General features: G+C 43.3%; 1 protein-coding gene across 1 annotated transcript in view; it reads right to left on the reverse strand.

Annotated features, from left to right (window-relative positions):
• Window positions 1-3625: 3625 nt before the first annotated feature.
• ADGRA2 (adhesion G protein-coupled receptor A2) overlaps window positions 3626-27047 on the reverse strand; it is a 101003-nt gene continuing 77581 nt past the window's right edge. The window contains exons 5-19 of the mRNA XM_087706233.1: window positions 26344-26415; window positions 25822-25985; window positions 23816-24029; window positions 22080-22244; window positions 18223-18418; window positions 15609-15758; window positions 15042-15203; window positions 13620-13826; window positions 12131-12335; window positions 10546-10754; window positions 9470-9597; window positions 9014-9137; window positions 7398-7543; window positions 6709-6798; window positions 3626-5807 (exon numbers count right to left, since the gene is read on the reverse strand). Coding sequence (XP_087562359.1) covers window positions 4577-5807; window positions 6709-6798; window positions 7398-7543; window positions 9014-9137; window positions 9470-9597; window positions 10546-10754; window positions 12131-12335; window positions 13620-13826; window positions 15042-15203; window positions 15609-15758; window positions 18223-18418; window positions 22080-22244; window positions 23816-24029; window positions 25822-25985; window positions 26344-26415 — 3463 coding nt within the window. The 3' untranslated portion in view covers window positions 3626-4576. The remainder of the gene's footprint in view (window positions 5808-6708; window positions 6799-7397; window positions 7544-9013; window positions 9138-9469; window positions 9598-10545; window positions 10755-12130; window positions 12336-13619; window positions 13827-15041; window positions 15204-15608; window positions 15759-18222; window positions 18419-22079; window positions 22245-23815; window positions 24030-25821; window positions 25986-26343; window positions 26416-27047) is intronic.

A 27047-nucleotide genomic window follows, 5' to 3' on the forward strand; every position in this document is an offset into this window, starting at 1 on the left:
GACCTTGGACTTGGTGGACTCTCTCCTTCAAATAAGGAATTTTGCATTTCTCCAATATTCTGTTCTAAACAGCAGTCTCCTACAGGTGTAATCCTAGTTCATAAATCCAACGCAAAAGTTAATTATGTCTGTCTCTGTAAACAAAACAAGGCAATGATCCTAAAGACCTAGCAAAAAAAAGCCAACACCTTCCCTCAGATGTAGCAAAAATATTGTAGCCCATTACCTTGCTATATCCTTCATAAACATGGGTGCGGTATTTGCTTTTGATTGTCCACAAAATGTTTCTTGCTGGTTGTTGGCTAGTACATGAGATAATTGCACAATGTACTCTGAAAGGTTGATTTTAAATGAGCAACATGCATTTTTCTCCCCCTTTTACCCCAGTTGGGTTACATGCATTCTTCCCAATACTTGGAAGCTCAGCTGTTCATCAACAATCTTTTTGTTGTTGTTCCTTTCAATTCCAATGAACTGATGTTATCGTTTTGACATGAATAAAAAAGCCTCCACCGAGTGCATTGTATAAACAAATATATGCCCCATTTCATAGGCCAAACCCTATTTATGAGGTTCATGCTATTAAGAACAAGTATCTGTACTTTAGAACTATTTTTCTTTTTTAAAAAGGCACCAACTACTTATGTGGGAAGGTTTGTTTGATTGTCGTATTCACACACCATACTTAACCTCATAATTAGTAATATATTAGTAATAAGAAAATAATCTAACCGAATTAATGTTAATGCAGTATGCTTCCTAGTATGCATCCTATTATATTTGGAAAATTAAAAAAAATACAGAAGGAGGGAGCAAAAGTTATTTTTGTTGTTATTAAGATTTGGATGTTTTAAGACCAAATAGATTGGGGAAAGAAAAATTAATTTGGTCTTTCCTGGCCTGGTACCCTCTAGAAACCCTAAGATTCAACTACAGGAATCTCAAAGCAGAATTATCCTTCTGTAGACTTTTATTTTATGCCAGAAATGACAGAGGATTATCACAGCTTCCATGGAAGAAGGGATTTCTTTAGTCTGCACTGTTATTACTTAGTATGTTGACCAGTTCCTCCAGAGAAAAGGATACAGGGTCTTCCTTAACTTACAACCCTCAATTGGGACCAGAATATTTATTGCTAAGGCAGTCGCTAAGTGAATCATGCCTGCTTTTATGAGCTTTGTTGCCCTGGTTTTAACAATCAGAGCAACAAAGCAAATCATTGCCGTTAAATGAACCGCACAGTTGTTAAGAGAATCCAGCTTCCCTCATTGACTTTGCTTGTCGGAACCTGAAGAAGCTTCTTGGATGAGAAGCAAAACATCTTCAAAGAAAACCAAAGAAAGTCTTGTTGCCTCTTGAAAAAGCACCTTTGGGACAACCATGACCCGGAAGACTGAGAATCTCCATAGACATGACCCAGGGATGCTACAACTATCGTAAATATATCCCAGTTTTCAAGCCCATTTTGCCCACATGTCCACGGGGATAGCTGAGGGTGAAGATTGGTCATAATGTACTTTTTTCCCACTGCTGTCGTAACTTTGAATGGTTGCTAAATGAATGGTATAAGTTGAGGACTACAGTATGTCCATTTTGAATTAGTTTTCCCTCTGTCTTATTTTTTCCAACAACAACAAAAAGATACTATCATAATTCCCTTTAAGCCAAGGCAGGAATCCCTCAACCATTGAAATGCTAGAAATAGGACAACCTCACAAAGTGTCTGTCAGACCCATTTGTGAATTCTCAGAAGGACTGCGGGGATGGTTGGGCCACTTTGAAACTCCCATTTTCCAGAAAGAAAATGAGCAAGGATGCTCTTTACCTTATTTAATATTAGCTACTGTATTAACTCATCTTTTGTTCTAAGAACATGGTCATATTTTCAACAGCAAAACACTGCCATTGTCTTCTATGAGGACCCTGTCTGGCCAACAGAGGCACTTCTGGACATAAAGAATATGACAGAAGCTGGCAGCTTTTTCCACAGCTTACCAATTTTCTGTTTAAAGTATTGCTTTGATTTTAAAAAGAATAGGAGATCTTGACATTATTAAGGAACACATCTATAGGCACGTCAGTCCCAGATTGAGGTTCCTGAAGCAAAGAGGAGATTCCTAGAAGAAAAGAATCTCATTTGTGGCATATTCTGATCTTTTCTCAACTGGTAATATTACAGATGCAGTGCTACATACTGTACTCGGAACTATCATCAATCCAATAAAGAAATTCTGGAGATTTTTTTTCTCTTCAATTGGATTTTTCATATCTACAGGAGGGATTTATTCTTGAATTTGGCATACGGTATGTAAGCAGTGTCCCTATACTATTGGATGCAGAGTAATTAAAATGCCAGCAAACAGAAGAATAATAATAAGATTCTTTCCAATATTTCTGGAAACTGCCTCCGAGAAAGGATCACAATGCCTTCTTCATTCAGCTCATTTCTGACACAACAGATTCAATCTGGGGATTGCTGCACAATTCTGTGAAACGGTTACTGTATTGCAAAGAGGCCTTATTTTTTTAACGTAATGTCACACATACATAAAGATAAAGGAAGTGTACCCAAGGTGCTTAAAAACAATATTTCAGAGCTTTCCAAATCCTTAAAGGATTAATGTCATTCAAGCCTGTAAGGCTTTTTTCTTTGCAATTTTAACTCTATTCTAAACTTCTTTTTATGATTCTTTTTTCCCTGTTTGCTGATGCACATGCTTTCCTTCATATAGTGAGGGGTGATGGGATTTCTTTAAAAAAAATATGGTTAACTAAATAATTAGCTTTAATAAAATGATTGATGTGCACATGGGGGGAAAAAACTATTTCTGAAGCAAGAAACACACTGCTTTACTTTTAGACAGAGGAAAATCTCTCTTATAGGAGAGGGAATCCATGAGTTAAGATGCAGGGCTGCCCTCTGGAGTTTTTATAACCGCCCATAATAAATTTGTTGCCATTTTTAATCTGTTAAATTAAAACATCCCACTCTTGTAAGCGCTGGGCTTTGCTTATCCCTAGGTAAGAACAATTAAATTGTGTGTCATTTTTTTCAATGGATCAAGCTTACTAGTTAAACAGTGCAGCAGCTAAATGTATTTCAGAGGCTTCTATGTTAGCTGCGTCATGCCTTTAATGAGGCTTCATGGGGCATATTTTCCACCCAACTGTTAAACAGGCCTCAAGGCTTACTTCCAAGTTTGAACGTGAGGAGTGACTCGACTTGGAATCACAGAAAAGGATAGAACTGTCTTGAGTTTCAGTTCAGTCTGTTCCCTGCCTAACATTCAAAGTTGGAAGTCAGCCTTCAGGCCTGTTTAGCAGCGGTGTGGCAAATGGGCACCAAGACCCTTAGCAATGAGAACGCAAACTGGTAATCTATTCCAATTCAGTTCCACAGCAGGTAACTTGAAAGGTGGGCTTGTTGATAGCTTCTGCTTGAAAGTGCTATTAAAAAGATTTTATGCAAAACATGTCAAGCTCAGAATAGCTGTTTCTGAACATTATCTGAAATATTTGCTCTAGAGCAGTGGTTCCCAAACTTGGCAACTTTAAGACTTGTGGACTTCAACTCCCAGAATTCTCCAGCCAGCTGGCTGGAGAATTCTGGGAGTTGAAGTCCACAAGTCTTAAAGTTGCCAAGTTTGGGAACCACTGCTCTAGAGGTATTTCAACCCTGAAACGACTCTTCTGAATGGAAAACTCTTATAGAGCAGCATTCTGGTAAAATCTGAACAAGCCACTCCAAAGTTGAAAATTGTTCTGAGCTCTTGATGTTTTGCATATCTCTACGGTTAAGCATCTTTGGGCAATGATGCCCAAAAAATCATATTCTCCCCAAGTCCCTTAAGAAAGACTAAAGAAGACTAAGGATTGTCACCTAAATATGCACCTTTGGACAATTAATAGTGCACCTCATTCTGTCTTGTGGCTTTTTCCTTGACAACTCTACAATCATTCATTAGATTTATCAAAATCAAAACTAGATGTATGCATAGCTTTGAATGACTGGGAAGATGACTTCCCTTGTCTCACACAACATGAGTTATTGTGCATAAAGCACGTACAGACTTTCCAATGGATAGCAAATTTGCCTATACATATGTACACAGCGTATTAGAAGTTTTAGCTTATAGATCACTGTCTTCCTCAGGATGGTGTACAGAAATATCAAGGATATAAAGGGACATGAAAAAGGGAGACCATACAATCACAAGAACAGATGATTGTCTCTTGCTTTGCAACTTTGGCACCTTGGCTGATTGTGGCTTTCTGCCCGTTCTCTGGAGGAAAATGTTCCCTGGCACAAAGAACAGCAACATCACCTCATATATAAGTGAAATGTGCTGTGATTCACAGGACAGGACAGGAACAGTCTCCTTACTCCATCTGCTCAGGAGGATCGGTGGGGAGCATAGTTCTTGCCTACCCATCCCATATTATCTAGGCCTATGTAGTGCATAAGAGTGTTCTCTTCACTGATTCTGGTAGGCTGTAGCTACAAGGGTAACCTGCAGCTTCCTACCTGAGTTGGTATTGCTCTAGGATTCCAGCTGCAGAGGTCTTTGACCCTTTCCTACACTGTTGTCTCACTCTTCCAGAGACCTGTTTTCATGCTGCTTGCATTGTCAGCACCACTGAGATTAATGTCATACTTGCTGCCCTTCAGGACCCCATTCTGGTTTGCTGCATTGAGTGGGAAGGAGCGCCTCTTAGTCTCTCTTTCTACAGAGGGGTTGGCCTGATGCTTAAGGTTGTCTCTGCTGGTGCTTCTCCTCTGGCCTCGGCCAAAATCTGCAGACTGGGGGCCACCACTGCCATCACTCAAGTCCGACTGCGTCAGGGTGGATTCCAGAGTCACAACTTTCCCTTGGTTCTGATTGTTCAAAGGGCTATTCCGGCTGCTTTGGTAACTCTCTGAATGACTGTTCTGAAGGCTCCCACTCTCACTAGTAGGATGCTCTGAGGAAGGTCCCCGCATTGCCTTCAGGCGCTGATGCTTCCCTTCGCGATAGAGTTTAGTTCTGCTTTTATGATGCCTGGTGCGCCCATGGAGATTGTTCGTATACCTGGTTGAGGAGGTAGTCTTACTGTTAGAAGGCTCTGCTTCCTCATAGCAGGCAGTTGTTACAGGGTTACTATCTGGCTGGGCAAGGGCCACTTGCAAATTGTTGAGTTTGCAGGGCCCTGGGGTTGAAATTGTGCTGATAGGGGAAGATGAAGACTTAATGGACTGAGCTACTTCTGGATTGCAGCCAATGAAGACCTGTGAGCCATCTTCAACACCTGCTCCATTGTGCCCATAAGCCTGCATAGGTAAAGCATTCCTGTAAGATGGACAACAGGTAAACCATAAACTCTGTACATCTCTGCGCCGGACACAGTGGTAGATAAAGATGAAAAATCCTAAGGCTCCAGCAGTGACTCCATAGAGGCAACTGAAGACAACTTTCAGGAGGAACCAACGCTGAGATACTGCCATTGCTCCAAATGCCCATAGAGTGAGGTATAGGAAATGGGTGATGACAAGGGCCCAGAGTTGCACCCCTAGAGAATACACACCATCAACATCAGCAGTGTGGGGGCTGGAATTCAGGGTGACTGAAAGCGATCCTGAATCAGTTAGTAGGTTGCTACTACCTCCAAAGCGCTGCCTTGTTTCCAAGGGTTTGGGTATTTCTTTGGGATCCTTAGCTCGGCACTGCAGGCTGATTCCGGCACATAGGAAGTAAATCCAGGTGATGAGCAGAATGAAAGCTGCAGGCACATAGAATGCTCCAATGCTGGGTCGGCAAGCCAGCCAGCAGCTGGGTGGAGAAAGAAAAGGTTAGCCAAATTATGAATAGCTAACAACGCAGCAACAACTTGGCTTCTTCATGACAAGCATACAATCTCAGGTCTAGCACAACTCACCGGACAAGAGTTACACTGATATCGAAGAAATGTTGGGATAGAATCATTAACGATGCCAAGGGACAAAATGAAAAGCGAATGACCAAAATTAAAGTTTTCGTTTTTTTAAAATTATTCAATTGAATTGTTGAATTGTCCTGTGGCGAGCTGGCCATGGCAAGTTGGCCACAACAAATTAACTGTAGTGAGTTGGCCGGAGCAAGTTGTCCCATTCCATACAACCTCTTGCCTACCTTGACTTTAAGGCAGCCTTTAAAGGGAGACTCTGGAAACTACAGATATGCAGGACAGGAGACATCTACTGGAGGCTCAGAGTCAAAAATACTTAAACCAAATGTCTTTATTGAGATCACCTAGAATGCTTGTTAATGCACACTTTGTCCTTTCTGAAATGTGGTAAGATGGTGCCTGAAGGGTAAGATTAGACAGGATTTATGGGGCAAGGAAGGGGGGGATTTAGAAGGAACATCTTTAATCCCCAAGATATTTTCAAAAACTTGAAAACAACACTGGGGATTCCCTCCCCCTCCAGTTTTTGGTATCCATTCATGCAACTGAATACATATGTGCAAGTAGATTCAGTGGACTAACAGTAAGGTGGATGGACTCAATTATGGTGTTTATGGGTACAGTGATGGAAGATCTGAAAGACAAGGTTGGGGATAGGTCATCCTGAAGATCATCTATCTTTATGATTGTTAAAAGTCAATGCCAACCTGATGACTCATAATCAATGTTCAAATAGGATCACAATCATTATACCTTAGGATCAAATTGGATGTTGCAAATACTTACTACGAGTCCTGGTCTCCATAATTGTCAATACGAACTGCTGCTGTAATCCCGCAGATGATCAAGGGGATCCCTCCAGCAATCAGGTAGAACCTGGAAAGAAAACCAGAAAATACCATGCAGAATTCATCCTATGAATTAGAGCGAGTCGGGTATCTATTGGAGATACAAGAACTAAATCCTAAACTGGATGCAATAATCATAGATTAGGCTCATACAGCATGAGCCTAATCTTGATCTTGAATTTACAAACAATTCTACATAACCTTCCTTGCAGTTTGCATGCACATTCAATTGGCCCTTTTTCTTTGTGTTTTTGGTATGAGTCGAGTATGGAAACCATCATAGAAAATTTTGCCAATGTTATTCTTATATCATTTGTTCATTTCAGTGCTAATTTTCTCATTTCCTGCCCAGAATCTTAGAATGATTTATAAGGTTTTGAGGGGGGGGGAGAGAAAAATTGATGCCCCAACCTGATGCAAGGATCAAACAATGATTGAGCTCCCACCACACACAGGGTCACTATCTCTCATACCCAGTTAAATGGGTATATACATACCTATTAACCCACAAAATAAATCTTAGTTAAATAGGACTTCTTTTGTAGGTTAATCATGGCAACCCTTATCCACTCCCTGTAACCTTCAGGTTCCTTATAACAAGTTCTATAATTCCTACTTCCTTAATACCGTAGCATTGGACGAGGAGCAGGCTGAGTTGGTTCCCCTTCCTGCTGTTGGGGTGCCTTCCAAATGGATGCCTTGTAGATCACTCGTGCCATCACTGCCATCCACAGAAGAGTAGACAAGGAAGAATAATGGAGAATGATACCAACCTGGAGAAGAGAGGGGATGTGGAGAACAGACATAGTGGAAGTCAATAAGAGTTGCTACAACTTCCAGGACTTCATTTGTGGGATTATCTATCCCCTATAAGTCTCAGGTTTTCTCAGTTGCAATGTATGGCTGTGAAAGTTGGACCATAACAAAGGCTGAGCGCCAAAGAATGGAGGCCTTTGAACTATGGTGCTGGAGAAGGCTCCTGCCAGTCCCTTGGACTGCAAGGCGATCCAACCGGTCAGTCCTAGAGGAGATCCACCCTGACTGCTCTTTAGAAAGCCAGATCCTGAAGAGGAAACTCAAATACTTTAGCCACCTAATGAGAAAGAAGGATTCACTGGAGAAGAGCCTAATTCTGAGAAAGATTGAGAGCAAAAGAAGAAAGGGATGACAGAGAATGAGGTGACTGGATGGAGTCACTGAAGCAGTAGGTGTGAACTTAAATGGACTCCTGGGGATTGTAGAGGACAGGAAGGCCTGGAGGAATGTTGTCCTTGGGGTTGTGATGGGTTGACACAACTTTGCAACTAACGACAACAACGTAAGTCTCAGGAGATATATTGTTCAAGGTGGGCAAATTAAAAAAAAATATTTTAGATTTTAGTTGTTCCTTAAATTAGGACCATCTGCTTGAGTAGTATGGGAATCTCAAAAAACTTAAGAGGGTCACCAGCTTCCCAATTTTGTCTCCATGGTATAGTAGTTAAGAGCTTGTATGTGTGCATGCACTTGGATTTGCCCTTAAATTAGTGTCCTCAGCTACCTAGCAATGCATCTTTTGTAAATTTGGGCTGATCACTCAAGAAGGTGACTCTGTTAAGAGTGAAACAGTTTGGTAATGAAGATGGTGGTTTTCAGGGTGGAACATCTGTTCGTTTATTCCTTACCAGGCAAATAGGTGGCAACATGTTCCCTGCATCTAGAGGTAGGTAGAAAGACAATCAAAAGGGACTTACAGTAATGTCCCAAAGGGGCTTTTCCCAAAAGGCAACTGCGCTTTGTCTTTCTTTTTTCCTTTGAAAATGTTTTCAAGAAGTGTCTTGCATGAGAAGCAAAACATTTTCAAAGAAAAACCAAGAAGGCCCAGTTGCCTTTTGGAAAAAGCACCTTTGGGACAATTATGACATGGATAATTGAAAATCTCTATAGATGTAACACCTTACAATAATATACAGTATTTACTGATAAATGGGATACCTATTAATTCTCGGAATTCCAGGGGACATGTGTGATATGATGTGATTTTTGAGGCATGGAAGTTTCTGTCTATCCCATGGGGAAGTTGGCAGATTTCGAAAAAGGAAGGAAGACTAGTTCCACATTGCGAAGGGAACACTGGTGTGGTCTTGCTAAAGCCATTTTAGCAACTTCTCAGTGTTCCTTGTGTGTGAAGAAAACCTGTCAGTGATATCTCATCTGACAAAACCTACAAGCCCGGATTAATCAGATCCTGCCCTCATACTCACAGCTTGGCAGATGGCTATGTAGTTGGTGAGAGTGATGCCACCTGCAAACACAGCCGATGTCATGGCGATGTGGAAACAAAGATTTAGCAGCATATGCCAGCACTTCTGTGCAATATGAATGTTGCTGAAAAAGAAAAATGGGGATAAGAAAGTTAAGAGATCAAACAATAAAGCTTTGCAGGCAAGAGCCCTACATTCAAGTAAAGGTATCTCTGTTTAAAAGATAAGCAGCCCAGAGTTTGCTTTCTCATGGTGTGTGTGTGTGTGTGTGTGTGTGTGTGTGTGTGTGTGTGTGTGTGTGTGTGTGTGTGTTGCTGTTATTCAAAGCATACAGAATTGGGTTAGTGTTATTATGGAGAAAAACCTGGGACGTGGCTTCTTCTGGTAGCATAGTATTGTAGCTACCTGCTCAGAAATTCCAGGAAGCTGCAACCTTCAACTCTAAAAGTGATTCACCTGTGATTGATGATGTAGATGATGATGGTGGTAAACAGGCACAGGAGGAGGAGAGCCGTGCAACTGTAAATTACAGGATGTAGCACCTCAGCGGGACTCAGTGAGTCATGCAGGAAGTTGCTCAGCTCCTGTATTTGAGAATAGGTTTCATTAAGGCATAATAATGGGAGGACGACAGATATTAAGGCAGCTTCTATCAAAATCATTCAATTTACAGTTGAAAGGGGTCATGTGGCCAATGCACTGTAGCCATTCATTCTGTCTCAATTGAGTCTACCTCGTATGGTTGGTATTAGGGGGAAATTGGGAGAATTGTGTCCTAACCAATTTGAGATACTGAAATAACTTGTTGCTGACTATAGGGGATGGTGCTCATTTTTGTTTCAAGGCCATTGAGCTGTCCGAAGACATTTTCCTGGTCATATAGCCAGCATGATGTCACAAGCACTTTTACCTTCTCACCGAAGTGGTACCTATTTATCTACTTGCATTTGCGTGCTTTTGAACTGCTAGGTTGGCAGGACCCCTAGGCGAGGACAGGAGCTCACCCCGTCATGTGGAGCTCAGCTTTCGAATCTGGGCGGCTGACATTCTAGCCAACAAGCCCAGCACCTTAAACATTGAGTCACGACGCTGCTCTTGGGATACTGAAGGACAAGCAAAATAAAACTTTATTAAATAATACTATAACTACCTATTAACAATAATATATGCTAACTCTTTATAAGTATCTATAAGTAGGAAGGTTAAACAGGAATAGACGATTTGGCATATTTTAAATAATTTGGGCTACAATTTCCTTTGGGCTCTATTCACTTCAACAAGTAGCAAAAGAAACTCTGGACTAGAACATCTGGAGGTTATCTAGCCTAGCTTAGGAGCAAAGGAAGCTGCATACCATTAGGCATGTACAGTGTGCGGACAAATGCACACAAAATCTTTAAGAAATGCATATAAAATGGAAAGTGGTGTTTCTTGCTTTCTTGAAAGAGAATTTGGCAGAAATGTATGTGACATAACCAGGGGCTAAACAGAAATGAAACAGATCGAAGTGCCATGCACCATCTCCTGCCTACCATCAGCACAGCAGTGTTGCTGAGATGTCGGCAGCTCACAGTGGTGAAGTTAGGTTTCTGAAGGATCAGCTGACAACCTTCTGCTCTCCAGCCGCCATAACCACCCAGGATGTCAAAGTCCCAGAAAGCGGCTGTGCGATCGGTGCCCTGGTCCAAATGCCGCAACGATATGATGACTGGCTCGGTGAGATTGCTTACGCCACAGCCATCTGAGGGAGGGAGAACCAGGGGTTTATCAAAGTAGTTCATGGAAGTGCTCAGAACTCAAATTAACTTCAGGAGGTGCTTGTTTGCTCAGATAGGGTTTGCCTAACTGAGGCAGGAGATCATCTGTCTTTTTTTTTCAAGATCAGGATTCCTTCCTCACATCCTAAGAGCTGCTTAAATAGATTACGCAGAGCTCTTGCTCAGCAAGGGAAAGCAAATAAAGTTTGAGTCTTCTGAATTAAAAACAACAGCAAGATAAAGCACCAGCCTTTAGCATCCACTTTATTCCCAAGGATGTCACACAGAAGCCCTTGAGTATTTTAGAGAGAAAAAACAACACAATGCTTATGGGTCCTTCATTAGGAAATGAGAATATAGCAATAGCAGTTAGACTTATATACCGCTTCATAGGGCTTTCAGCCCTCTCTAAGCGGTTTACAGAGTCAGCATATCGCCCCCAACAACAATCCGGGTCCTCATTTTACCCACCTTGGAAGGATGGAAGGCTGAGTCAACCCTGAGCCGGTGAGATTTGAACAGCCGAACTGCAGAACTACAGTCAGCTGAAGTAGCCTGCAGTGCTGCATTTAACCACTGCGCCACCTCGGCTCTATCTCCACCTTGCTACCCCCTTTTGGTGGTCCCAAAGGTGCTTTTCCAAAAGGCAACTGGATTTTCTTGTTCCTTTCCTTGAAAACGTTTAGCTTCTCATCCAAGAAGCATCTTCAGTTCTGAAGAATAAAACGTTGCCAAGGGGAAAAAAAACAAGAGAATAGAATGGGATGGAAACTTTATTGTCACTTTAAATGTACTCTAATCAGCATACATTATGATTTTTTTTTTTGCATTCAGTCTCAAAAGATAACCTTTATGCATATACACACACATGTGACCCAGAGAAACATCAGAGTCTAGTTCGAATGTATACATGTACATGGCCAAAACAATTCTTGCAAATTTACAAGACAGATGGAACAAAGCTGTTACAGAATCTAGTAGCCCTGCGAGATACTTCGAAACCTCCTCTCGAAGTGGGGCAAGAGAAACAGTCTGTGAAGTTAGGTGTTTGGGGTCTCTAACAATGCTTTGGGCTCTAAGCATATAGTGTTTATAATTATTGCCTTTTGGAAAAGCACCTTTGGAACAACCATGACATGGATGATTGAGAATCTCCATAGACATTCACCTTCCGGTAGACAAGAATTCCCAGACTGGCCCCACTAATTCTGCCAGCTGCTTTGTTCCCAGGCAATCCATCCCACAGCAGCTGTCTTATAAGCATCTCCATGCCAGGGTCCCAAGTTTCTTAATGAAGCTCACAACCACACAGTTCCTTCCTGCAGTGGGCTAATGTCCCCCCGCAACCGGGGTCTCTTACGTGTGCTTGCATAGACCACTGGAGTGGCCACGCTGCGTCGCTTGCCATCATCAGCGAGGTGCGAAGAATTTCCAGTGCTGCAGAAGAGTTTCCCATTGCGGAACACCAGGAACTGTAGCTTACACGTGATGGGCATGGGCTGGTGGGGAACTGGTGGGGAGAAGAGGCCCAGAGGCAGCTGAATGGAGGCCAGAGCAATGCTGTTCTAATGAGAAGAGAAACCAAGAAAGCTAAAGAAGGGGCTGGTCAAGCCAAATCCTTGCGGCTCTTCCCATAGTTAACCCCCACCCCCCCAGCTCCATCGCAAAAGGGCTGGATGCACAAACAGTCAAAGTACTGTCACACCCAGGCAAATTGAATAACAGAATGACAGAGTTGAAAGGGACCTTGGAGGTCTTCTAGTCAGGGGTGGGTTTCAACCGGTTCGCGGCGGTCCCTGCGAACTGGTTGGTCGCCGAACCCAGAAGTAAGTAACTTCCGGGAACGGTGAAGGGCCCACCTGCGCCTGCGCGCGCCCGCGCCTGCTCCTTACCCAGTTTTGACGAATTCTGCGCTTCCACGCATGCGCAGGATGCATACAGCGCCTGCGCGATCCTCCAGGAGCAGCTGGAGCATCGCACAGACGCTAGTACGCATGCGTGCGCCGCACGCGTGCGCGAGGATGCCGCTGGCCTCGTTCCAACCGAACCGGTTGGAACGGGGCGAGAAACCCACCCCTGCTTCTAGTCCAACCTCCTGCATAAGCAGGAGACCTTACACCATTCTTGACAAAGGGCTATCCAATCTCTTCTTAAAATCCTCCAATGATGGAGCACACACAACTTCTGGGGGCAAGCTGTTCCACTGGTTTACTGTTCTCACTGTCAGGAAATTTCTTCTTAGTTCTAGGTTGCTTCTCTTGGTTACTTTCTAAAAATTGCTTCTTGTCCTGCCATCTGGTACTTTGGAGAATAGGTTGACTCCCTCTTCCTTCACGGACAAGGAATCATTCAAACACAGGACAGTGCCATTCTTCTTGCTTGGCTGGGAAATACAACTCTTGATAGCTGTCCTTGCAACATTAATGACATTTCAATCCATCAACATATCTCAATCATTGGTTAATAGAAAAAAGAATATGCTTTATTGACCAAGTGTGATTGGACGCACAAGGAATTAGTCTCCTTGTGTGTCCAATCACATTTGGCCAATAAAGAAGAATCATCTCCTCTTCTTCCTCCTCCTCCTCCATCATGATTGAGATATGTCGATGTGTTTTTAAATATGTCGATAATGTTTTCCAGGCTGCTCTGGTTCTTATGCCTTGATATAAGAAACCTAGCAATATAGGATGCTTCTCTACACGGAAAAGCAATATGAAAATGAAATTAGGTTCTCCTGCTATTTCCACAACTTAAACCCCACATCACCAGTTGCTATGCCAGAGATACCTTTTCCTTATGCTATTACACTCATCCACCAGAAACCTTTCTTCCCCATCCCATCTCACCTTGATGTGGAAACTGGCCAAGGAGATGTTTGGCCGGCCCGTAGAGCAACGGAACTTCAGCTGCTGGTCTGCCAAGGATTCAGAATACCGTTCCTGTCGTGGAGAACGGTTACCAAGGTTCTCACGCTTCTGAAAAGCCATGCAGCTCATGCCCAGATAACTTTCTGGCATGATAAGGTAGGCTTCAAAGGCGATGTTCCTGGAATTCTGCATAAAAAAGCCAGGAGCTTTGTGAAACCAAGCAACTTTTCTAGATCCAGACCATCATATGTGGGGTCAACAGCCATTCGTTTTTTGTCCTAATCTGAAGTCTCTAGCTCTTTAAAACTTACTGCTATCCAGGTTCCTGGACAGATGGCCTCTCCCATGGCAATTTTGTGGGATGTCTTCCCCATATTTGCTGCCCTGAATATGGGCTTTTCTGATAGAAGCAGCAACATATAATCCTTATTATATCGCGCGAGCGATTGTGGGTGCACCTCGCTTCACCCACGTAACACCTATCCTCCGCGAGCTGCACTGGCTACCTGTCGATCTCCGGATACGCTTCAAGGTGCTACTTGTCACCCATAAAGCCCTCCATGGTAGTGGATCTGGGTACTTGAGAGACCGCCTACTGCCAATTACTTCCACACGACCTATTAGATCTCATCGATTAGGCCTCCTCCGAGTTCCATCTGCTGGTCAATGCCGACTGGCAACCACGCGGAGGAGAGCCTTCTCGGTGGTAGCTCCGACCCTATGGAACGATCTCCCCGTGGAGATTCGTACCCTCACCACCCTCCAGACCTTCCGCACAGCCCTCAGAATCTGGCTATCCCGTCAGGCCTGGGGCTAAGATTGTAACCCGCCCGAATGGTATGAATGTTGTGTTTTAATTATGTATTGTCTTATATGTAAAAAGTCTGTTTTCCCCCCTTTCCTTTTGGATTGTGAGCCGCCCTGAGTCCCCCCAGGGAAAAGGGCGGCATATAAATAAACCTTCTAATCTAATCTAATCTAATCTTTCCCTCTTTAAGATCTCCTAATAGCTTTTACATTGTAGTTGTGCTCGGAGGTACTATGGAAAGTTTAAAGAAATAGGAACATTGAGGAACAGGACAAGGAACTAAGGGGGAGAGGAGATAAGGAAGGAAGACATGTCAGAATGCTTGAGTCTCAACAGCTTTCCAAGAATATCTTCGGGCCCTTGTATATCTCAGTCTCAGCCAAATCAAAATCGTCGCACAATATAAAAATTCTCCTATTTCACCAGTGGGTTTTTTCCCATTCTGGATTCCTAGTTCCTTGCTCTTCACTCCCACCCCAAACCATGTATCTGTAATTTGCCTTTTTGGCAGTACACCACACCTAATGTTCAAGCTTAGCCTTTTACTATGCCGTCCCTCCCAGCTCACCCACCAGGAGAGCTTGGATCCTTACCACAGCCATATGCTGAGAGTTGGTGCTGACAGCATAAGTCGCAATCTTCTCCAAGGAATGCACTATGCTGGTACAAGCTTTGTCTTCAATCTGGGCCATCCACAGAACATGGTCATCTACCAGCATCATGTTACTTGCCATCTCCACAATGACGTCGGCCAGCTGGGCGAAAGCAAACAATGTGGGATATAAGAAATCATTGAACATTTCACTCCAGATCAAAGATGCGCTTGTTAGGCCATCTTGTTAGGGAAAGTTAGATTCTAAGATCAGATGGTGGCCATAGACTCTCCATCTCTACTTTAGGACCCTTGGGACTGGCGTCCCCTTGGGTATATCCAGCCGAAACAGCTTCCATGGATCGCCATAACTTTCCATGGAAGTCGCCTATACCCATGTTGGGTGAAGAGGCGTCGAGTGAGTGAGTGACTCTACTTTAGAACTTTCTGTATGTTCAGCAAATTTGGCAACAAATGAAATGTTGCTAAATAGACCTTTTCTTTCCTCACCATCATAAATGTGGGGAAAGGAACAAATGGAAATCAGGTCCAAATATAATGCACTTACCTGTTTGATCTGGTCTACGTAACCAGTGAATTTTTCAATCATCTGAGACACATAGATGACATCCATCATATCTGAGAAATTGGCAGCTTCAGCTGTGTAGACCCGCAACTGATGGGCTAAGGTTAGTGCATTTGAGGCATTGATAGGCATCTGTCAGCAAATAAATGGAGATAAATATCAAAGCAGTTTAAGCCCCCTTTCCCCATCCCCAATGCATCTGACAATGCTTAATTTACAAAATGGGGAGATTTCTGGCTTAAAGCCTGCTTAGCTGCAGTGTTAGGTTTTCTGACAGTTCTCCAATCTCAATGTGATGGAATATAAACCACTTTTGAGAGAAGTACTGAGATTTGCCAATGCAGATGCCATCCTGTGGGTGTTCAAAAGATGTAGTCAGAGTGAAGTGATTATGATGAGCAGGCCAGGCCAGTCAACTGTGGTCAGCTACAACTCAGAGGTCTGCAAGAAAGAGGCTCATGCAACCTGTGATGTTATGTGGACCACACTATTATAGATGGATGGACAAATTTAAGGGCTAATTGTATAAAATGCAATACATTAGGGAAGGATATACAACAAAGATTAGTAAAGTACAGCCTTAATAAGGTAGATGGAAAATATGTCGAGAGGTTGTGATTTAATAGTACTGGTAAAAATGTAAAAAAAAAAATCATGGGAAGGAGTAAGTGGGTGAATGCAGTGCTGACATGGACCACATGGATCTCCAAATCTCAGGTATGTTAAGGATAAATTCTCATTATATATGGCATGGAGTGAAAAGGGCTCTCCACGTGCTTCAAAACATTCACTTTATGGCAAGAGCGGAATATGGAAAGAGGAGATGGATGGATTGGAACTCTACCCCAGACTTCAAAGCACAGAAGAAGAAAAGAGAGAAAAATTGACGGAGATAAGGAGAGAAATCTTGATAGAAGCACCAGTGATAACCAAAAATAAGTTGATGGAAAGAGCAGATATTGGGTTTCAAGCTTTTGTGAGATACGAAAGGAACAGCATGTTGTCAAGGGAGGTTTATATAAGATTTATTAAGAAAGTAACTAGAACATTAATGCTGCAAATGGCAAGAGATATAAGACTGTACTATTGCTAGAGGGATACAGGTTGCTGCAATAAAAATGTATAATAAAAATTAAGCTACATTTAGTTTACTAGTAGTATGTACAGTATAAAATGAAGCAACAATAGCTATAAGTAAAAAATGATTAATAATGATAATACATATAGATATATCAGTTTGATAATATGATATTTTATATGAACAATATATGGAGATTATGAGAGGGGGTTTAAAAGCTTTATCTAGAATATGTTATAAAGATGTAGGTATATGTACTGACTTTACAGTGGTAGAGACTAACTTGGTTCTGCACCTAATAACAGCGGCAAGACTGTTGGTGGCGCAATACTGGAAGAAGGAAGACTTGCCTACAACTCAAGAATGGACATTGAAAGTTACAAACTTAGCCGAGATGGCTAAAATATCGGCATATCTTAAAGATCATTCAAATGAGAGATATAAACGAGACTGGAAAAAATGGATTGACTATATACAAAACAAATATGGGACTAAGAAATTCCAGATAGCCTATGCTTAAGATCAGGAATAATTTAAACTGTTCAAAGTTAGTGTAACAGGAAGAAGCTGAGTTCAATGTAGAGATGTTATTAACTTCTTTTTTTTTATTTCTTTTGTCTCAATATATTTTAGACTGTGTTTGTTAAAAATCTATACCGTATACGGGCTCTGGGAAGTCAGGGGGGGGAGGGAGGTGGGGTGTTAGGGGGGAGGGTGGGGGGAGCGGGGATATATACTATGTGTTAGATTTCAATGTAATGTGATTTCACATGTATACTGTTTCTCTTTAATTTCTCTGTAAAAATAGGACAAGCTGAATACATTGACATATAGTAGAAATACACCAAGGGGAGGAGTAGTGGGATAGAAGAAAGAGGGGTAGAGAGGGCGGGAGAGAGGATGGCAGGGAGGGTGAGAAGGAAGGGAGGGAGTGGACTGGGAGAGAGGAGTGGTAGAGGGGGAGGGGAAGTAGGGTAGAGGGGAATGATGGAAACGTAAAAAATGAAAAAAATAAAAAAAGATGTATTGTGATTGGATGATTTTAGGATGATTTAATGGAATGTTACTATATAATCCTATTCCAGATTTTGAATATTATATATAAAAGGACGTAAAAACAATTGTAGTCAAATTAAGGTTGAGATATAATAATTGTGATGTACATGAATATAGGTGAATTTAAAACATGCAATTTGATATGAAAAGCAGGTGGTGACTATGGAAGAGATGCATGGAAATCAACTGACACGCTTTCTACAATTTGTAATGGAAGATGGGTATTTTTTTATTTTTATGTTTATTGGTCTTTAAAAACAAATAAAAATTCTTTAAAAAAACAAAAACCTTCACTTTATCACTTTGAGCTGCTCCAGAAAACAATCTCCTCCTTGGAATGAACCAGCAATCCTTGGACATTGCTTGTGATCATTTCTTGCCACAACACCTGAGTCAGTCTGCCCAGTGGCTGCAAAATGCTCATGGACAATCAGCGGAACAAGTCCTTATCATCCTACTCACCAGCACAAAGGTGTAGAGTACACGGGTGATGTCATTGGTGTACAAGCAGTGTGAATAGTCTCCTTCTTCCCAGTGACCGGTGCGGTCACAGTGTCTCCATGCCTGCTTTTCATGGCCAGAGCCTGCATTCCCAGAAGTGAAGGGATACTGGAGGCAGGATTGATAAGCAGTGATGCCAGCCAAGGTCCGTGGCCACCTAGCACCAAAGAGGAGAAGAACCATAAAAGCACGTTTATGTCCATCTAATCAAATGCTGATCTTAGATAGATCCAGTAGTGGGTTTCAAATTTTTTTAGAACCTCTTCTGCAGGTGTGGCCTGCTTTGTGGGAGTGGCTTGCCAGCCATGTGACTGGGTGGGCATGGCCAACTTGTAAAATGTTGTGAAACTCACTTAACAACGCTCTTGCTTAGTAACCAAAATGTTGACTCAGAAACTCTGGCATTTGAAGCACGCAAGTCTTAAAGCTGTCAAGTTACAAGACTCTCGGACCCCTAACCCTTTAGAAAACAAAACCCCAGGGGTGTTCAAAGTTGAAAGCTTTAAAACTTGTGAACTTCAACTCCCAGAATTCCTCCTCTCGCTCTTCATCTTGATGATGTGCGGACGGCTGGGGGGAGGGAGCTGGAACCGGTTCTAAACGGCACTAGATTTGTGAAACCTCTTCTATAGAAGAGGTTAGACCTGGCAGGAACCCACCCCTGGATAGATCCCCGAAAAATGGCTTATGGAATCAACCACGGGAAAATGAAGGTATTATGAAGGGTGACATAAGAGGGCTGGAAAGTAGGGGATAAGGTTGAAGACTGGAAATGTTCTACCATGTGGGGAAAAAGATTCCATTGCTTCAGCTCAGGTCTGAGAACATAGGAACATGTCAAATGCCAGTTATTTTATTTGCCTCCTGGAATGCTCTCCTTGGCTCAGCAGCTTCCACATCTGGATCGCAGCATTTTGAGGCCCGTTTCCCTCCCATGCCAGCAGCAACAGCTGGATGAATTGAGCAAAAGCAAATGGAGATCAGAGATACTCCCACACCTTGGATACCACCTGTCAAAGCAAGTTTCCTCTCTTGTCCCCGTTCACAGTTCAAGCAGGTTTTGGTAGGGAAAAGGAAGATCTTAGTACAATGATTCTCAAGCTTTTCTTCAGCACAGACCGCCTTTAAAGATCTTTGATGGCTATGGATCCCCAAGACTTAAGTCAAGATTTAAATCATAATATTTCTTCAAGCCTTTGCAGACTCCCTCCCCCAGGGGTCGGGGAACATGTTGAGAAACCTGCCTTAGCACAAATGTGCAAATCAAGTGAAAACCAGATTGCTAGTACTCTCCATCTATCCTCCAAGAATAATATTTCCTCCGGAGCCCTCCCTCCCCCCGAAAGAGCATTTGAATACATTGGTCAGCAGCTCATGTATCTTATGATGTAACTGAAGGACAAGCTAGCACACAAACCAGACACATAATTCCTTAGCTGTTTGAAAACCAACCGTGTGTATGTGTGTGTGCGGGAGTATTGGAGCTGTACTGCTGATTGATATAGCAAGGGGGAGGGGTTATTTCTGCCATAACGTGTTTGTAAGGAGTACCAAGACCCTTAAGGAGCATCTCTCCCATTTTCCAATGGGGCAAGGAGATTTGGAGTTGGGGAGTGAACATTTTCATCTGGAAGCTTAGAACAGGGAGCTGTGATTTTAGTTTTACAAAATAGGTCCCGTTGCAAGGCAGAAGCACACCAGGGCTAACAAGGGCAGATCAACATATTTGGCCTTCTCCAGGGGTGAGTTTCAACCGGTTCGCGGCGGTCCCCGCGAATCGGTTGGTCGGCGAACCCGGAAGTAAGTAACTTCTGGGAACGGCGAAGGGTGCACCCGCCCGCCCGTGCTCCTTACCCGGTTTTGACGAGTTCTGCGCTTCCATGCATGCACAGGACGCATACAGCGCCTGCACGATCCTCCAGGAGCAGCTGGAGCATCGCACAGACGCTAGTATGCATGCGTGCACTGTGCGCGTGCACGAGGACACCGCCGGCCCCGTTCCAACCAAACCAGTTGGAACGGGGCGAGAAACCCACCCCTGGCCTTCTTGATGGGACTTTTTGGCACCCAGTGGTTCAATTAAAAGGTTTGCTGAGCTCTTGGAGTCTTGATTCCCCCCCCCTCCAGAAAAAAAAACCCTCTGGAATTGCAAAAAAGGAAGGGGAAGGAAAAGGAAAGGAAATCAGAATATGCCATTCCTCCACCAGCATATGGAATCCTCACCTCCCTTTCTGCAGTAAAATAAAATGCAATAAAATAAAAGCCAGAAGATAATTCCTAATCATCTCTTTATTCCTCTGGCATTCAATCAGGTTCCCGTCAGGGATTTCCTGAAAAGGAGGAATCTTGCAAAACAGCTCTTATATGCAACAGGCCAGGCCTTTGGTCCCCACTGGGATACCCGACTGGGCCACAGATGGGGAAGATCTTCTAACCCTCCGCTGGTCTTCTGCTGCGGCTGCTTTTCCAACGTCTAATCCCAGGCTCTATCCTGCTCATGCAGGCTACGGATGGAAGGAAGGGGAGGGAGTTAGAAGACAGGCCCGCTGTTAATTTAAGCCACATTGACTGCACAGTAATTTATATTCCATCAAGACCCCGCCAAGGTTACAGCCGACTCCATGAGCCTTTTTTCTCGTGCCAGAAAAATTCCAACACCTCCTGTTTCTGGAGCCTGTCTGCACTGCCAGAGCGGGCCTCTCAGATGGCCTCCCTTGCAACAGATGCTTAATCATTCCCAGGCCTCAATTGCCAGCGATCCCAAATCCCTTGCTGACTTTGCCTTCCACGGGAGGGGCAGGGGAAAAGGCAGCAGGCAGCTCAAAGGAAGCAGCTTCACCTTCCCGTCTTCTCAATTAAAGAGCGTTGGGGCATCTCCTACAATTGAAAGAAATGATTTGGTCCTTTTGGGGTTGGCTTCCTGGGGAAAGCCAACTTAGGCTCTTCGAGGAAGATGCTAGTGAAGGGGTGCTCCTTCTGATTCTGGTCTTCCCCTGCAATTCTATTGCCAAGGCACAAGAGGGCAGAGATGGGCAAAAGAGAAAGGGATCCACTGAGTTTAGGCAAGCAATTTTTGCTAGAAGGAGGGCGCATAAGTAGGCTTGTATAAATTGAGGGTGCTCTGCTTTCTGACGTGCTTCAACTCATGCAGCAATGCTGTTCGACCTCTATAAGCTGCTTTGCCAGTTGAAAGCACTTTTATGACCGTGCTTTAAAAAAGTGCCTCTTTGAACCCATTGCCCCTTTCAAATATTTGCACAGTTCCAGACATAACTCCTCGTACGTGACAGAGGGGCGGGGGGGAGTGTATGGCCATCCTTGTTTTCAGCGAAGTTCTCCATGTGTTTAATTCACGCTACAAAACTATGAGCCAAAACTTGTAATATTTGCATGGCTCTTCATTCCATCTTCTCCTCATTGATCATTTTTCCATGGCTGCAACTAATTAGGAAAATTTGGGTTTGCCAGACTCAAGTGTACTGGCTGTTCCTCAAATATTCAACTTCAATTTTTTTATTTCTTGGCCACAGTTCCCACTTTTGTTTCTCAAACCTTGAATCTTTCCCTTGTTTATCTGTTATATAAGTTATTATTTATTGTAAATGTCCAGGCTACTTTACTTCAAAAATTGATTCTCCAGCAATTAAGAACATAAAGGGACCAGGGCAGAACTAAACCATTCCCTGTTAAGACAATTTCTTCCCATATTAGCCCGTGCGAAATGAGTAGAATTCTGGAACAGGAATCCAACCAACGTCTGGGGAACTGATGGTCAGTTCTGCTCCTGATAAGAGCTTCTGCCACACTTTGGCCCCTACCTGAAGTCTCCACGGTTGTTGGTAACCCGTTCAGGTGGGCAGTACGAAGCTGAGGTCTCCAGCACAACAATCTCAACCTTTTTGCTAACGTTGCCCTGGGCAGTGAAGATGGTGCATTCCCATTCACCATTAGCTGAGACATGGATATTGGACAAGATGAGCTCGCTGCAAATAGAGAATGCTTTTAGAAGACAAGATGGGCTGATGATCAATTGAGCTTTTGAACTGCGGACTAACCCAAGCCATATTTCCTTTTCTTACATCACATTCTTTACACACAGAATGAGCAATATATAGTTGCTGGGAACTGAAGCAGGAACTTTGGAAGAGGACATGCTCACTGCATCTCTCAATGCCTCCTGAAGTACTTGCCTTTTCCTAGGTTAACATGGAGCCACATAATCCCAGGAATATACGCATTTGATTTAGAAGGCACCAACGGATCATACCGCATGACTAATTAAAATGCCTACTTTCCTGGGATTGCGTGATAACCATGGTTGTGCAGGAGAAAGCATGTGGTGAGCATGCATCCATCTTTGCCAAAACATTTTCTATATTCTTGATCCAAACAGCTGCACATCCTAATAGAAATGTTTTCAGAGTTCAATTCAGAACAGATTTATTAGCAGTATTCAAATAACATTATTATGATGTCATACAGGTTACCCAAATCTACATGTATTTCTTTTGTAATGTCCTATGGATGTATTTAAAAATGGGGAAGGTATACAGTATTTATTGAGTGGTTGGGAGTGACCGGAGAAAATTCCAGAGTGTGGCAAAGGACAGACAACTACTAAGCTATTCTCCAGTTACTGGATTTATTTACTGCCTTCTGGGTGAGTAGGATAAAAAGAAACATATACCGGTATATTCAAACATGAAAGAGTAATGCATTCAAGTATCTGCAAATACCTGAAGGAATAAGCATATATATTCAAGACTCTGAAAAGATAGCAATGCTGTCACTGGGCAAATCAATTTGGATGGGAATTCCAGAACAGGGAGCCACCACTAAGAAGGCAGCCACCAGACTTCCTTCTAGTACCTTCTGCTTGGAATCAAGTCAAACCCAACTACCAAAAGGAGCTAAATCCATGAGTCCATCCCTGTATTCTGAAGTTACTGCTTATGTGTGAATCAACAGGACATTTGTTTTTCTAAACCTTAGTTCCTACTGGTATTAGCCAATAGCAATTCACCCAATGACTATGTTGGTGCGAGACCGTCTTCTGCCACATACCTCCCTTAGATCAATAAGATCGCACAGGATGGACCTTCTCCAGGTGCCTTCAGCGGGACAATGCCGGCTGGCGACGCCTAGGAGTAGGGCCTTCTCTGTTGCCGCTCCAGCCCTATGGAATGAGCTGCCCCCAGAGATCTGGGCCCTACCCACTCTCATGGCCTTTCGCAAAGCCATTAAAACCTGGCTTTTCCGGCAGGCCTGGGGCTGTTGACCCCTTGATTGAGGTCCAGCCCCCTTTCGATTGGTTTTTTTTAACTTTGTTGTGTCCCATTGTTTTAAAAAAATTCTTTTTAATTTTTTTTTCATTTCTGTAAGCCGCCCGGAGTCCCTCGGGATTGGGCGGCATAGAAATTCAATAGATGAAATGAAATGAAATGAAATGTGGAAATCAGCCTGCCTAATGGCCATGCTATGCTAGACCAAAGACTGGAAATAACTATGAAAATACTTTCCCCCTCTTTGACCAACCCAGTTCACCCCTTAGTACCTTGTGATTAAAGTGCAATCATGGACGAGGCTGTCCTCTAAGATGATGCCGCTAGGTTCATCTTCTTGTACCAGGGCACGGTTGTGGTACCAGAGGATGTGTGTGCTGTTGTCCAGATAGGTGGCTGTACATTGGAAAGGGAGTCGGTCTCCTTGGAAGACAACTTGCCTCAGGGAGGGGATTAGCTGATGGGTATGCAGCTCTGGGGAACCTTCTGTGGGTAAAAGAGAGAGAGAGAGAGAGAGACCCCACTTAGGCTTTAGGGAAAGAAAGCCCAAATTGGTTGTGTCCTGGACCCTCTCACAGAAAGTGGGCCTGACCAAAGCAATAGCAATAGCAATAGCAGTAGACTTATATACCGCTTCATAGGGCTTTCAGGCCTCTCTAAGCGGTTTACAGAGAGTCAGCATATTGCCCCCAACAATCTGGGTCCTCATTTTACCCACCTCAGAAGGATGGAAGGCTGAGTCAACCCTGAGCCGGTGAGATTTGAACCGCTGACCTGCTGATCTAGCAGTAGCCTGCAGTGCTGCATTTAACCACTGCGCCACCTTGGCCCACTTGGTCAGCAGTCAAAGCCAGTTATGCTCAACCCTTCAAAGAAAAGAAGTAAATACATCCAGGAGGACATGCCCAGAATGTTTGTCCATATGTCTATTTGGATTTTTTCTTAGATTTTTTTTTTAAATTCCTGCCTTTATTATTCTATTAACTAAATGTTCATATAGGTACTGCATTTAAAATAAAAAAAAGAAAGGTTGCTAAATTCTAAATGCAAATGGCTAAAAAGGTAAAGGAGTCCCTGCAGATTTTACTCCGCTAGTCATTGCCAACTATGGCAGTGCTCATCTTTGTTTCAAGGCCCCTGAGCCAGAGCTGTTCAAAGAGGTTTCTATGGTCATGTGGTCAGCATGACATCATGGAGTGCTGTTATCTTCCCACCAAAGTGGTACCTATTTATCTACTTGCATTCGCAGGCTTTCGAACTGCTTGGTTGGCAGGAACCGGGGAGGAGGACAGCCTACTTACATTTGGCGCTCAGGGTTCAGAACTGGGCTGCCGGCTTCTGAGCCATCATGCCACCTAATTCTGCATGAAGTCAACCTGAAACTATATGCTGAATAACAGAATGTGCATAAACCAGCCAAGGATCATGTTTCCAAAGCCGCCTGTCTGCTTTGCTGCTATACTAGCATTACTCCACATCTGCCAGACTTTTTGCAAGACATCTGAGTACTTTACAGTTCATTTGAGTAAGATTCTGCTGCTTCTATGAGTTGCCAGCAAGGAAAAAAAAATTTTCCATCACCGGTGGTGAAGGAGTTCCTCAGGCTATGCTGTTGGAAAGAAGAGCCATATTGAGGACTCCATCAGCTGAGAGAAGATGACCTCAGGAATTTTTCCTTGCAAGCATTCCAAAGGAATCGTGTTGCTTTGCTTGACACGGGAGCCCGGGGTCAGGTTTTTGGTTAAGCCACTCTGAAGTCCTCTTGGGATTGCAAAACAAAGTAGACACGCTTTACATATTGAGCTGTGATATTTCAGTAATCAAACCTGGAGCCCTGAAAGGATTATCAATTGCAGAGGTTTTCAGCTGACCATCACCGCCCTCCCTTCATGGTGATAATCCATGCTAAGCAGTAATAGAATTCCAACCACTCCATGGTGGCACAGTGGTTAGAAAACAGTATTGCAGGCTAACTCTGCACACATTGCCAGGAGTTTGATTCCTTCAATCCTCACCGGCTCAAGATTGACTCAGCTTTCCATCCTTCCTAAATGAGGACCAAGATTATTGGGGGCAATGTGCTGACTCTGTAAAGCGCTTAGAGAGTGTTGTAAGGTACAATGGGGACGGTATATAAGTCTAAGTGCCATTGCTATCGGTTGAATGAAGGATGGAATAGAAGCAAGGAGGTATCCCAGAAGGAGAAAGGAGCACTGGACTACTGAACAAATCTCCTTTGCACACCAAGCAAACTCACTCACTCAGGAGGGTGCCTCACCACAGCGCAGTTGGCTCTCTCTGATGTTTCGTAGTAGCTTCCCATACAAGTTGCTGGGGTAGACACACACCGTCTTGTCAGATACCTGGACAGAATGGCTTTTGGACCAGGCTAGGACCCAGCGTAAATGGCAGTCACAGGTCAGGTATTCAGTGGCAAAGTCACTGGAGAACAAGAGAAATGTAAATTGAAGAGGAGATGCCAGTGAGGAAGATTTACAAAGGAAAGAGATGCCTGTCCGTCCTTGATAACAAAAACAACTCTAGAAAGCTCCAGCATCTTGAGGTACCACAGTGAACATGGTGGAACCTTGTCCACAGCTGGGTGATGGCTCGGTCTATTCTCTCCAGAGGGCTTCAAAGGGGAGAACAATGGGACTGAGCATGGCTTTCCATGCAGAAAGACCCAGCTGTTGTCCCACCCTGATGTCCCACCAACCCCAACATTAATCACTTAAAAAAATTAATTGCTTCCTCTCTGCTTTTTTCTTTTCCTTTGACCAACAAAACACAAAATACTTACAGAACTTTCAGAGACAGCAACTCATCAAAGACTCCACTCTGGAGGCTGGCGAAGATATTTCCTGATATGTTCCTGCCAAAGAGATGATAACAAAATAAGATAAAACTTACGCGATTAGACCAAGAGGCCTACCTAAGATGAGATTCATCATGGAAGAAAGCTGTTTCAGGGAAGTCTTTGGAAGGAAGGAATCTTATTCTCTTTGCAATTGGTACTTAGAGAGAAACACACTTTCTCTGAACATCAGGGCTCCATAGAGCCCTCTCAGCAAATGATGATATAGTTTTATATTAATTAAAGTCAGGTTCTCTCACTTCATCTTTTGGCTATGGTTTCCATAAATTTACTGTGAACAAAGAAATGCAATAGGGAATTCAACTTATTTGGGGCGGGCAAGAACATAAGCCATAGCAGAAGACCATAAGCATAACTAAGTCCAGTTGCTATTTCTGTTTCAGACTGAAGTCCTCCTCTACAGAATCTATCAGGAGCTTGCAAAGAAGAGCAACATCATCCCAAGACCATCTGCTTTAGAGATGAGCCTCCCTAGGTTGCTCATTTCCATGACAGCTGGATATAATACAAAACAGAATTACTGCAAATAATGCCTGAGCTCTCTGGTTTTCTTATTCCCTTCCTATCTCTTGCCTCCTCTGTACCACTCAGAGGTGGGTTCCTACCAGTTCGCACCAGTTCAGTAGAAC

The sequence above is a fragment of the Thamnophis sirtalis genome, unplaced genomic scaffold (genome assembly GCF_051295495.1).
Source record: "Thamnophis sirtalis isolate CommonGarterSnake01/CBP01778 unplaced genomic scaffold, rThaSir2_p1.2 scaffold_2, whole genome shotgun sequence".
In the NCBI taxonomy this organism is placed as follows: domain Eukaryota; kingdom Metazoa; phylum Chordata; class Lepidosauria; order Squamata; family Natricidae; genus Thamnophis; species Thamnophis sirtalis.